The 12,606-nt window shown below is 34.1% G+C and overlaps 2 protein-coding genes across 2 annotated transcripts; both read left to right on the top strand.

The window, feature by feature from the left end:
* Window positions 1–283: 283 nt before the first annotated feature.
* stmn2a (stathmin 2a) lies at window positions 284–6,947 on the top strand. Its single transcript, XM_079445149.1, has 5 exons — window positions 284–441; window positions 2,517–2,612; window positions 3,668–3,843; window positions 4,037–4,228; window positions 5,500–6,947. Exons 1-5 carry the CDS (start codon window positions 423–425, stop codon window positions 5,557–5,559), a joined length of 543 nt encoding a protein of 180 aa, XP_079301275.1. The 5' UTR covers window positions 284–422; the 3' UTR covers window positions 5,560–6,947.
* Window positions 6,948–9,335: 2,388 nt separating this feature from the next.
* On the top strand, window positions 9,336–11,122 carry LOC306887665 (fatty acid-binding protein, adipocyte-like). The gene is made up of 4 exons (XM_079445599.1): window positions 9,336–9,504; window positions 9,663–9,838; window positions 9,951–10,052; window positions 10,212–11,122. Exons 1-4 carry the CDS (start codon window positions 9,432–9,434, stop codon window positions 10,263–10,265), a joined length of 405 nt encoding a protein of 134 aa, XP_079301725.1. The 5' UTR covers window positions 9,336–9,431; the 3' UTR covers window positions 10,266–11,122.
* Window positions 11,123–12,606: the final 1,484 nt, after the last annotated feature.

A 12,606-nucleotide genomic window follows, 5' to 3' on the forward strand; every position in this document is an offset into this window, starting at 1 on the left:
TCAAGAACATAATTTCTCTGCTCATTTGTTGGAATTAGAAAATAAAAATAAGAATAATTTGAGCGTCTATTTTGTACCATATTCGTAGGAAATTCCAGGTATTGTTAATAAATCAGTGCAAACATACATGCCTTAAGTATTTAAATCCGCCTACGACACTTGCAGGCCAGATTTTTCCTTCCTTTTCTCCACACGTCAGTGAAGTGAAGTGCTGCCGGTGGCCAATCTGCTGTTGCGCGGACTGGATCATAGTCTGCTGTTGCGCGGACTGGATCATAAGTCAGCCGCTCCCATTCCTCACATCCCTCCGCGCTCCTCATTGTGCTCTGCTGACTCAGTGCCTTAAGCATCATCCGCTCTCAACGCCACTGGCACAAACCACGACCGTTGTGGAAGTTAATACGGATTCAAGAAGGGACACCATGGCCAAAACAGCTATCGGTAGGTGCTGCGCATTTTTGCACTTGTCATCTTAATCCATTGTTGCATTTGTAAACGTGTTAATGGAGACCGAGTCTGTCTGTGCAAAGCGTTACACCATGTCATTGTCAAGATGCGTATGTATGATGCTTACAGAATGCATACAATGCTATATTAATATGTTTCATTTATTATTACTAGCCTATTTGTGCGTACAGTAGGCGTTAGACTATGATCTGCGTAATTGGAGGCACTGCGATGGTAGATTTTGCGGATTTTCCTATTAATAGAGTTTATAGCCTAAACGAAGTGAGTGTCATTCGTATTATGAATTAGAATAAATATTATACGAAAAAATCTCAGTAGTGACATGTAGATGTATGATGATTGGCGATGGCGCACCTGCTTCTGCCTCCTCGCATCATAATGCAGAAAGACCGCACCCAAGAAACACAGCCCAGACAATCCAGCCATAAAAAACCTCCTCATGGAGCATTTCCCTCAAAAACTCATATTTAACCAGCGATTCTTGCTTTATATGTAATTATTAGACAATTAGAGCAGCTTTTTGTTGAGGATGTCATTGTCCTTGTTTTATAGACACGAAATTTGAGTGCTGGCATCATGGATACCAAACTGACAGATTATTATTCACATTTTATTTTTGATTAACCTTTTTATGCATTCAGAAACCAACTAATAAGGCTCATGTGAGATACAACACACAGGCCCTAGCTCATTCATCACGTGCATAGTACTGTTTTAATAAAATAACATCAATTGTGCTTTGAATCATTTAAAATAGATTAAGAATATCATTTCTGATCTATTCTGGTTTCCCCCCCATAGTGATACCCACCTTTATTTTGTTGTGGAGTCATTTCATGACCAGATGGCATGGGTGGATTTCACTGTTAGTTTTGAGTAGCCTGCAAAATTACTGAAGCTGTAAAGTCATTTTTCCGAATCTATCGTGGGCTTGTTCTGTCATGATTTATTGATGAGTGTAAGACTCCCGAGCTGTGGGCCTGGTTGTTGATATTGATAAGAAAGTTGCAGGAGGCCAAACGGACGCAGACTGGGAGACCGGCCAGCCCTGCAGCAGTGGGATGCTGCACATGGTGGCCTTTGCAGCACCGGACGCACAAGTATTGACACTGTGTGGACACCAGTAGGTGACTCTGGCAACAAAAAGGTTCCTGTGTGTGATTTGAACATTGGAAGTATGGGATTTGTCTCATTTTAGCATATAACTAATTGATTCATACTCGCATCATTTTTTTAAAATTTAGTTACACTTGCTTAGTGTGTCCTAGTCTGTATGGTGTCTGACGGTAATTCTTTAGCTAATGGGCTGTTAGATGTGCTTGTAATCTGTAAAACGCTACAGAGGGCAGGAAATGGGAAGTGTCATTAGTGTGCCTCCTGCATTTTTCATGAGTCTGCAAGCTCCATTTGTTTAAATGTAGAAAAGTCTCTCCATAGACTCTATTTGTGCCTGTTTTTATGCTAATATGAGTTTTCCAGGGATTTGCCTAGCTGTATTCCAGCTGATTTATTGTGTTATGCATTTCATTTGTTATCCTCTGAGGAAAAAAAATGCACTGTAAAAAATTTTTTTCAAAGTTGGAAGTAAAAGATTTGGAGTATGTTTTGCAAGAAAATAGCATTTCAGTCTTTCAGCTTTAAAATTCCATGTGTGTGAAATTTAATAGCAAGTTCTGAGTAATAATTGTTTCAAACTAAATTCTACTTTTTTCAGTGTATAGGGATAGTGTTGGGAAATTCCCCATATTTTAATCTCGTGCACTTAATTCCTGCTGATATTCAACTATTTAAATCCATTTTTTTCCATAGCCTTTCAAAAATGAGCTAATGTTGCTAAAGTAGCAGAGTTGATCAGTCACTCAGTTGAAGCATCAGAGAGACATGAAGAGTATAAACTGAAGTGGCGGGTATGTTATAGGCCCCAGTTGAATCCTCTGAAGAGCTGTAGAGACCAGGCAATATGCTGTGGCCTGTAAACTTCAGCACATTTGTGCTAGAGTAGTGGATGCATGTACGACTAACAAGGGGCCAATTATGTGTTGTTTCAGCATACAAGGAGAAGATGAAGGAGCTGTCCATGCTCTCGCTCATTTGCTCCTGCTTCAGCCCACAGACACGCAACAACCTTGTCTGTGAGTTTGAAGGTAAGTGAGAGAAAAAAATCTGTTTGGTTTGAAGCAGTAGAAAACTATATATAAAACAGAGGGGCTGTAACTGATATTTTATCTAATTAATATAATGTTACACATAATAAATTAAATTAATATAACATTTTTATATAACAAATATAAATAAATAGGGCTTAAACAAAAGAACATTTGAAATGTTGATTATTTCTTGTTTCAGAATTTTTTTTATTGATTATGCTCTTAAATTTATGAAAAGGTTGATTCTTTAAAACATGAATTATTTTTGGAAGCCCATATCTGCTACATAAGAAAACAAATTCATGCTTTAATAACTCATAATTATGACAAAAAGTCAAAACTGAATTAAAAAAATGATATTATGACATAAAATGTCAAATAGTGAAATAATAATTAATAATTAAAGTCAAAATGATAACATACTAAGTCATAATTATGAGATAAAGTTGCTATTATGAGTCTAAATTATGAAATGAAAAGTCATAATAATGACATAAAAATAGACTTTTCTGATTCCATGTCATAATTATAACTTAATATGTCATAATTTTGACAATTTATGTCAATTTCAACGTTTTTTGACAATAAATGGGCAAAAAAAATAAATAAATTAAATGTTGATAATTTCCTGCAGAATCTTGATTAATTATGCTGTTACATTTTATGAAAACATTATTAGAAACATGATGGAAGCCCAATTTTTGCCACACACAAGAAAAAAAAACATGATCTGGTAAACTATAATTATGACATAAAGTGTCAAATATTAAACCAAAATTTAAAATTGAGATAAAATCTATAATTAAATAAAATTCTAAATTAAGTCAGTAAGATTATGCGAGCAAGTTGAAATAACGACAGTCATAATAATGGCATAAGAAGTCATATAATTATGGCATGTCATCAGTATGTCATTATTTATACCTTTTTCTCATAATTATGACTTAGTATCCAATTTTGTATCTAATAACTATGATTTTTTTATGTCATAATTATCCCATATAAAGCATTTTATTAAGCAAGGTCATTTGACATTGGTTGCTGTCTTGTAGATATGGAAGTAAAGCCAATAAACAAAAGGGCCTCAGGCCAGGCCTTCGAGGTGATTCTGAAACCACCCTCACCGGTGTCAGACGGGGCCCACAGCATCACCTCTCCTCCAAAGAAGAGGGATATGTCACTGGAGGATATCCAGAAGAAGCTGGAGGCTGCTGAGAACCGCAGGAGGGTCAGTGGGACTGAATGCATCAAAGCTTAATAGCTGTAACTATACAGCTTACAATTTTATTACCACAGACAAATGTACATGAATCAATAAATACTGGTCAACCACATTAGAATCCATTTAACCTTGAGGAACTATATGCCCTTCCATGCCCATATGTTTGGATGCTCATACATATCATGACTTTCCTCAACAGTCTCAGGAAGCTCAGGTGCTCAAAGCTCTGGCTGAGAAACGTGAGCACGAGAGGGATGTGCTTCTCAAAGCCATGGAGGAAAACAGCAACTTCAGCAAGATGGCAGAGGAAAAGCTCATTCTGAAGATGGAGCAGATCAAGGAAAACCGTGAGGCCCAACTGGCAGCCATGATGGAACGTCTGCATGAGAAGGTGAACAAAACACTTTTTTATAATATTTATATACAAAAACAATTGAAACAAGCATCGAGTAAAAATTGTTTAAATATGATATAATTTTCATTTATTAGATCATTTTATATGTATTGCAAATATTACATTTTTCATTATTTATAAAATGTAATTATTATTTAATATTTATTTTTTCATTAAAATCTTTAGAAACATTATTGCATATATTAGAGCTGTCAAGCAATTGCAATTTTTGGTCTCACTTTATATTAAGTGGCCTTAACTACTATGTACTTACATAAAAAAGTACAATGCACTTACTGTGTTCATATTGTATTGTGAATGGATGGGTCAACAGGTATTTTTAAAATAAATGTACAATCTAAAAACATGAAATGTAAACAAAACGTGCATTGTACCAAATTATTAATTGAAATGTAAGTACATAGTAGTTAAGGCCACCTAATATAAAGTGGGACCCAATTATTTATTTATTTTCATCCAATTACATGATGTGCCAGTTAATTAATGTAAGTCAATCGATAAAAGCGTTAAGTAAATATGACAAAAATAGCTTTAGAAATAAATACAGTACTTTGATTCGGCATTGAAAAAATAATAATAAATATTAATGGTTTTCGTTTTTTAATTGTGAAACGAATGTTAATTGATACTCTAAATATGAAACTGAAACTGCCAGTAGGTGGCGACAAGTCGCTGTCTTAATGTGTTCGAACAGCTGATTCATTTGGGAACAAAGCATGTGACCGTCTCTGAATCGAGTGATTCATTCAAAAATGTGGATTCATTAAGTAATGAAACGCCTGGGTAGGTAGTAATTATTTTAAAATATGTGACCCTGGACCACAAAACCAGTCAATTTTTCGAAATTGAGATTTAAGCTTTCCTTGAATGTATGGTTTGTTAGGATAGGACAATAATTGTCTGAGATGCATCTACTTGAAAATCTGGAATCTGAGGGTGCAAAAAAAAAAAATCTAAATATTGAGAAAATCGCCTTTAAAGTTGTCCAAATGAAGTCCTTAGCAATGCATATTACTAATCAACAATGATTTATTTACAGTAGGAAATTTACAAAATATCTTCATGGAACATGAGCTTTACTTAATATCCTAATGATTTTTTTGGCATAAAAGAAAAATCAATCATTTTGACCCATGCATTGTATTTTTGCCTATTGCTACAAATATACCCCAGTGACTGAAGCCAGTCTCAAATGAATAATCAGAATTCTGATGCATGTGATACTATGTTTGTTTTGACCCTGTCAGGAGCGACATGCTGCAATTGTCCGCAGGAACAAGGAGCTGAGGGAAGAACTAGTAGCGTGAAGTTATCCTCCTCCTCCTCCTCATACCCTTCATCAGCCAACCCGTCATCCTATCCTGCTCACACACACACACACACACACTCACACACACACACAACCTCTGGTAAACACCAGTGAGAACAACTAGTATCACACTCGTATACTGTTTGAACAGTCTTGCTTGATTTCATAGAGTAATGAGAAGACACAAGTATTATTTTGTAAATAATTTTTTTTTTATCTCTCTCTTTCTCTCTATCTATCTTTCTGTCTATCAGATTGAATGATAACAAATCAAATGTATCAAATCTCCACGATACATTATGTTGATTCTTTCATTATTATTTGTCGATTTCTCAGTTGTTTTGGTTGAGGCACGTCTGGTTTGATCATGTGAAAGGTTTTTGATGTTGTGAGTAAGCTGCCTGCTTACGTTTGCAGTGTTAAATGATGTGAAGTTTGCTGTAATTGTGAAGAATGCAAAAAGCTTCAGTGCTCGGGCCCCAGATTTCCATTTTAAAACGCAAACCTACCCAGACTCATGAATATATAGTGCACTTACGTTTATATACAGCATGATCAAGACATTTTCCTGAACAAATAGCTTGAAATAGGAGTACTGAGACAAATAAAAACATGTTAATAGTGTTTCATTTGTAAGCAAAATGTATTTTTAGTTTCTTTGCTTATTATCTTACATAAAATGAAATATCACTCTCCTGAAATGCTACGCACATCTGCATGACGACCTCTGCAAACGTACTCTTTTGTTGGCTGACGTTTGGAAACACTGCACCCTTTCTGGATCCTTTGGACTAGAGTCTAGACAGCTTGATATAGCCTGCGTTATATTACAAAAGAAAAGGAAAAAAACCTGTTGCTCCCTATGAGCGAGGTTTTCTTTTCGTTGACCTGCCCCATTCCTCGACATCGATTCAGGCCTTCGACACTCAAGGCTGGTGTTTGTCATCTGTCTCTAGCAGGAGTAGACATCTTCATTAGTGCAGCGGTGTAATTAAGGGAGTCGTATATCTCTGAATGTTCTGGCATCTGTCTGGCTTGATAAAATAGGTAACATCTTTACCAGCTGAATGTATCCTCATATACTCCCAACTACAGCCTTTGACGTGTGACTTTTCTATTTGGTTGATTTTCGTGCGATGGGAGTGAGTGTGTGTGCGTGTGTGTCCATGTTAGGTTGACCTAGCATTTGTGTCCTTTCTCTCTGAAAGTGAAGTGATGGGGAATATGCACTGAATGATTATGATTATTTATTTGGATTTGTTTTTCAAATCACTGTCTCCTCTATAAATATGCTTGAAGTGTCTTCGGCTGCCAAAATTGTCTTTTCGCCCCCTCTCATTTCTGTGTGTGCAAACTTTGGTGAAAATAAAGGTTTGGGGTTCTGTGAAAATGGTATGCTGTGTTGTTTGCTTTTTATGAAGCTTCTGTTAATGTCGTTACAACGCTTCACCAGCAGATGCCAGTCAAACTATTATAACACATGGGCTAAGCTTATTAACATAATATGCATACACACACACACACACACACAAGTTTCAACAAACTGTGCTTGCTATTAAAAGTTAAGACTATTCATATATATTACTTACAGATGGTGTAAAGCAAATAAATGAATTCCAAATCACCCACTCAAATCTCCTCTTTCCAATTCACTTCTCAGCAAATAGAGAAAAGAATAAATTAATACCATAAAACAAAGTTATAAAAAACAGAGAGCCATATTGTGCTATTATATGTATATTTTTTAAACATTAAAACATGTTTTCATTTAATTAGATTTAATTTGTTCATTAATATAAAATATATATATCAAATATTTTATCTTTACCTTTAGCTCCTTGCACCTAGTGGTATTTTAACCATTATTTGGTTTTCATAGCTTTAAATTACACATTTGATTAGAATGAATGTTACAGTATATTTTGATGACTTATTATTACTTTAATGGAATATAATATAAAGATAGATCGATGTATATCTGATTTGTATTGTCTTGTGTGATAGGTTAGTCTATTATAATTTCTATCCCAAATCATTCTGGCAAATAATCTTTTTCTTTTCTTATTTTATATATTTATTTTTATTGAATAATAATAATTATTTTTAATTATGCATCATTTTAGTGGGGAAAATAAATAAATAAATAACCTTTTGATAGGAATGTGCTCTTTTTTTCTGTCAGACTGTCCAACTGCACCAGCTGTCTCAGCAGCTTCCAGCCCGTGGGAAAATATGTGGTAGGCAGTAATTATTCAGCTCTGCTAGTGCAGCAGAACAAGCAATACAATAATCCGCCTCTGCAAGAAGCCTCTTATTGCTCTACATTTTCTTCTATTTCCCCTCTCTACAGATTCTTTAAACTAATTATTGTTCATTTCAGTGCAAATCACTCAAAGACCTTTGTGCAATATTGTAGGCCTACTCAATTATGGTTTCATTCTGTATTTCCGGTCGCAGCAGTTTACCACATAATTATATATATATATATATATTAGTGCTGTCCTGATTAATCTCATCCAAAATAAAAGTTTTTGTTTACTTAGTATATAACTCCACTTTAGGACATCCTAAAGTCTCTGTACTTTTTTCAAGGGAATAAATTAACTTGTCACACAGACATAAGCACTAGCAAGGACTATTTACAATACAAAAGACAGCCACGTTTGCTTGTAATGAATTATTAAATGGAGTCATCTGCTAGGTCGGAGACTGGACAACAGTGTTTACATGACTAATTAAGGGAAAGCAATGTCTGTGTTTAATGAATTAATTATTGCCACTGAGCTCCATGCCAATGCACCTGTGCTCCAAACATAACAAGTCATGTTTAGGTTCACCATGAAAGGCAAATAAAAATGAGATCTTTAATGAAAATACAACACAGTCATGACACCATACTCTAATCAAAAGTGGAGTATGGATTTTAATCACTTCAGCTGTCTTTATATAATCACTAGACTTGCATTGTTGTCTTTAAATTAATCAGCATTATCAAAATATAATAATATTACCTTAAATAAGATTCAGAAGGAGTTTGAATTCCAATTTGAAGGTATATTTATATGAAGACTATTTAAATAAATATTTATGGATACTGAAATGACAGAATCTCAGCATTTGCATTACAGCTGGCTGGGAGAGGTTGTACTTTAGATGTTGAGAAGACAAATACTAATTCAGTTACTCCTACAAAAGCACAGAAAAGATCTAGTGAATTAAACTCTTTAATCAGTAGATATTCCGTGTATTGTAGATTTGCATTACTATTAATCATCAGCAGCAGATGGCGCCGTTTCTTTTCTGCACTAAACTTGGATTGTGAGAAGGAAAAAGCATAATACATACATTCAACAGTCCAACTACTGTGGGTTTGTTGTGCTTAAATAAATGCTAGCAATATATGGACTGATTAAGTGCAGGTTCAAACAATAAATTAATTATTAATACCCGTCAAGAACAAGGATTCAGTTATGCATTTGAAGTGTCTGTCATTTCAAAACTACTTCCTACTTCAACAAAACTCTACTCTTGTTTAAAGATGTCAAGTTAAACCTATTGTTATTATTATTTGCACAATCAGCAATTTAGTATATTTATCAATAACTTGATTTTATGTGATTTGACTTTTTACCTAATCTAATATTCAAATATCGATCTATCAAACCCTCGCCTTTCAAAAGCTTTTAACCAATCAAATTCTCAAATATCACAGCAGCTTTACTGATTGGTCAGTGAGCACTCTTTAAATCTCCCTCTGTTCTGGTCTGAGCCTTTGCAACACTTTATATACACATTGAACCAAACAATCTTGAGTTGTAATTCTCCAGTTATTTCTTTGTTTTTAATTCAGTATTGAACATAGAAATAACAATGGCTGAGCAGTTCGTTGGTAAATGGAAAATGACTTCAAGTGACAATTTTGATGAATACATGAAGGCTGTAGGTAAGATTCATTCATTCATACGTACCTATGTTTTATTATGTACTGCTTATATCAGGAGGCAGCTTTTTGTCCGGCTGTATTAGTTCAACTGTTCATGCCATTTTCTGTATTACAAGCAAAAGCTGTATGTCAGGCAAACTTTTTGTATTTGTACACAGGTGCTGGTTTTGCTTCTAGGCAAATGGCTAACCTAGCAAAACCCAGTCTGTCGATTGCTGTGGATGAGCAGGAGTTCATCTCTATGAAAGCTGTCACTACCTTCAAGACACTGGAAATCAAATTCAAATTAGATGAAGAATTTGATGAGACGACAGCAGATGACAGGAAAGTCAGGGTAAGGATGATATTAAATATATAGACTTTTCTATTATAAAAAGTGTATGTGTGTGGAAAGTAGTTTATTATGTTTGTGCATAATTGTGTCCCTTTATTTTCATTTTCTTCAGACTATTATGAGCCTTGAAGATGGCAAACTTATTCAAAAGCAGACATGGGAGGGGAAAACCACAATAATTGAAAGAGAGATTCAAGACTCCAAAATGATAGCGGTATGTGTACAAGCCATCTGCATAATGTTAAGATAAATTCATTTAACCTTTTATTTTATTTTATTACAAAAACATCAGCTTCCAAACATTGCATCCATTGTTTAGCATGCTGCTAATCTCGCTCTGTCTTTGTCTCTATTCCTCCATTGATCTCTTCAGAAATGTATCATGGATGACGTGGTCGCTATCAGGACATATGAGAAAGATGCGTGATGAAAGATGCACAAACTCTGGACTTTAAGACCGATTAAAGACCTTATTCGATTTTAATATGGTTGAATTTAACTGATTTGATGTGGAATGTGAATTGCTTGGTTGCATTTTTTTTTTGCTTTAAAAACATATAAAAAAATACAAAGAGAAATGTCTTTACTCATTTGACTGATGATTTATTGGATATAAACAATTTTTGTTCCTATATAAGAATATGTTACCAAAGAGCTGAGGAATTGGAAAATAATGACATGAAATTACTAGTTGAGTAACACTATTACATAACACAGTATAACATAATTATAATTAGATAATACTATAGCAGACACTTTCATTTGTATTTGGACCCATACTAATCACTAAGCTTACAAGAAAGAACTAGAATGAGTTCCAATGCAAATTTAGAGGTCAATGCAGGTTTCTCATTCAAAGGCAACCAACGCAACATTGCAGCTCTAGAATAAATATCATATATAATTTCCATTAAACTGCAATTGCCTGCAGAACACCCCACACTGTTTCCCATGCAAACTGATTTCCATTCATCTGTGATATAAAATTGAAACCTCCAATGGCTGCCACGGCAAGATGCTTGACATCCAATGGTAACCGGAAAAAGACATGATCCGAGCAGCATTCATCAGCAGCTCCTGGTGCCCGGTGAACATGTGATGTGTTAATCCTCAGCAGTCTCATAACCTCAATACCCCCAGGATTAGCACTACTTTAGCAGCTGGAGTGGCTGACCATGCGCTCCTTGCAAACTTCTGCTTCTAAAATATACATTCTTCTTTTGTGATCCTAATCTTACTGAGTCTTATAATGCAATTTATATTAAAGCATGTGGTGTGAAAGAGGATTTTGATTTATTAGTAAGGATTAATATGCATTCAGCAGGACCGAAAATATAATTTGACAGCAAAACAGGTGCTTTTAATTAGCTTTCCGGGAACCAATGTTATATTATTATTATTACATTGCATAAAATAATCTGATACATCAAATGATTCAAGCTTTATAGGGTCACGATATTGTTTTTTTAATATTATTGAATAATAATAATAATAATTAATTTGCATAAATTCCAAAAATGGTGTATTTCTGTACAGCTTCAGTGTTATATCAAATAATGCAAGCTTAATAGAGTCATGGTATTGTATAAATATTGCATATATATTTAATATTATAATTTAATAATAATAATTACTCATTATTATTATTGTTATAATTGCTTTGTATAAATTCCAAAAATGCTGTATTTCTGTACGGCTTCAGTCAGCGTTATATCAAATGATGCAAGCATTATAGGGTCATGAGACAGATTTAAGTCTGAGAAAGTGAAGCCTTGAATGTTCTCTGTGGCATTTTCTCTCAATGGTCCATTGTTTCCTAGACTTTACTTGTAAAGGACACCATTTAAAGAATGTCCTTAAATTTTTCCATGAGCTTACAATGTGAAGGAATTTGATAATTTGCACTCCCCACTGAAGTTGGGAGGACACTATTTGATTTCAATTAGTCTATAGGTTTCAAGATGTTAAAACTTAGCTGTCAGTGGAAAAGATGTAAATAGTTTCCCATTAAAACAATAATATAAACTTCTTAAAACTGAAACAGGGCTCATAGATATAAGTGCTCGATTGATATAATACCAACAACTTATGCTTAATGTTTCAGAAGTAAATGTTTGCTGTTTTACTGCATTGCCAATGTGAATCTGTGACACTAGGTAATGCATATCTGATGTGTACACAGTGAACTTCATAATTTGACATTGAAATGAAAGTTCAAAATTTCTCTAATTAAATTGCTGTTTTGCTCCTTCAGCGTGAAGTATGGAGTCACTTAAGGTAATAATAAAGAAACGATAGGCTACATAGTAGTAGGAATTTATAATGCCGTGAGTTCTCAAAATCAAACAATATTACTGCATTTGATGCATTTTTTATTTATTTAAAACGTGATGTATGAGGAATAGATTTTTTCTTACAACACTGCCATCTGGTGTTTAATTTAAGCATGATCAGATTTTAAATATAATCTCTTTTGCATTAAGTTTAAAATTTAATTTAGTTACGCAAATTATGTAGAATATGCACACAGTTAAAGTATTTTATTTCGAAACAGATCTATTATTCTATGAAGTGTTTAACGTTAATGTTTTATCTCTATTGAATTGCATCATATTCATTTGGTTTTAAGGGCAAGAGCATTCTGCTGATGCTATACTTTACATTTGGGGTGAAGATGAGATGAAAGATATCTAAATAACATTTAAGACTTGATGCAACACTGATATTTATTAAAAATAGTTCCTAAAGGATTAAAGTTGAAATGGCTT

The sequence above is a fragment of the Barbus barbus genome (genome assembly GCF_936440315.1).
Source record: "Barbus barbus genome assembly, chromosome: 21".
Classification (NCBI taxonomy): domain Eukaryota; kingdom Metazoa; phylum Chordata; class Actinopteri; order Cypriniformes; family Cyprinidae; genus Barbus; species Barbus barbus.

Excerpts from the sequence above, each read along its gene's own strand:
- stmn2a (XM_079445149.1), top strand. Across the intron at positions 2,613-3,667 it reads CCTTGTCTGTGAGTTTGAAG|ATATGGAAGTAAAGCCAATA; the intron begins GTAAGTGAGAGA and ends GCTGTCTTGTAG. Across the intron at positions 4,229-5,499 it reads TGGAACGTCTGCATGAGAAG|GAGCGACATGCTGCAATTGT; the intron begins GTGAACAAAACA and ends TGACCCTGTCAG.
- LOC306887665 (XM_079445599.1), top strand. The coding sequence starts at position 9,432 with ATGGCTGAGCAGTTCGTTGGTAAATGGAAAATGACTTCAAGTGACAAT. Across the intron at positions 9,505-9,662 it reads TGAATACATGAAGGCTGTAG|GTGCTGGTTTTGCTTCTAGG; the intron begins GTAAGATTCATT and ends ATTTGTACACAG. Across the intron at positions 10,053-10,211 it reads AAGACTCCAAAATGATAGCG|AAATGTATCATGGATGACGT; the intron begins GTATGTGTACAA and ends TGATCTCTTCAG.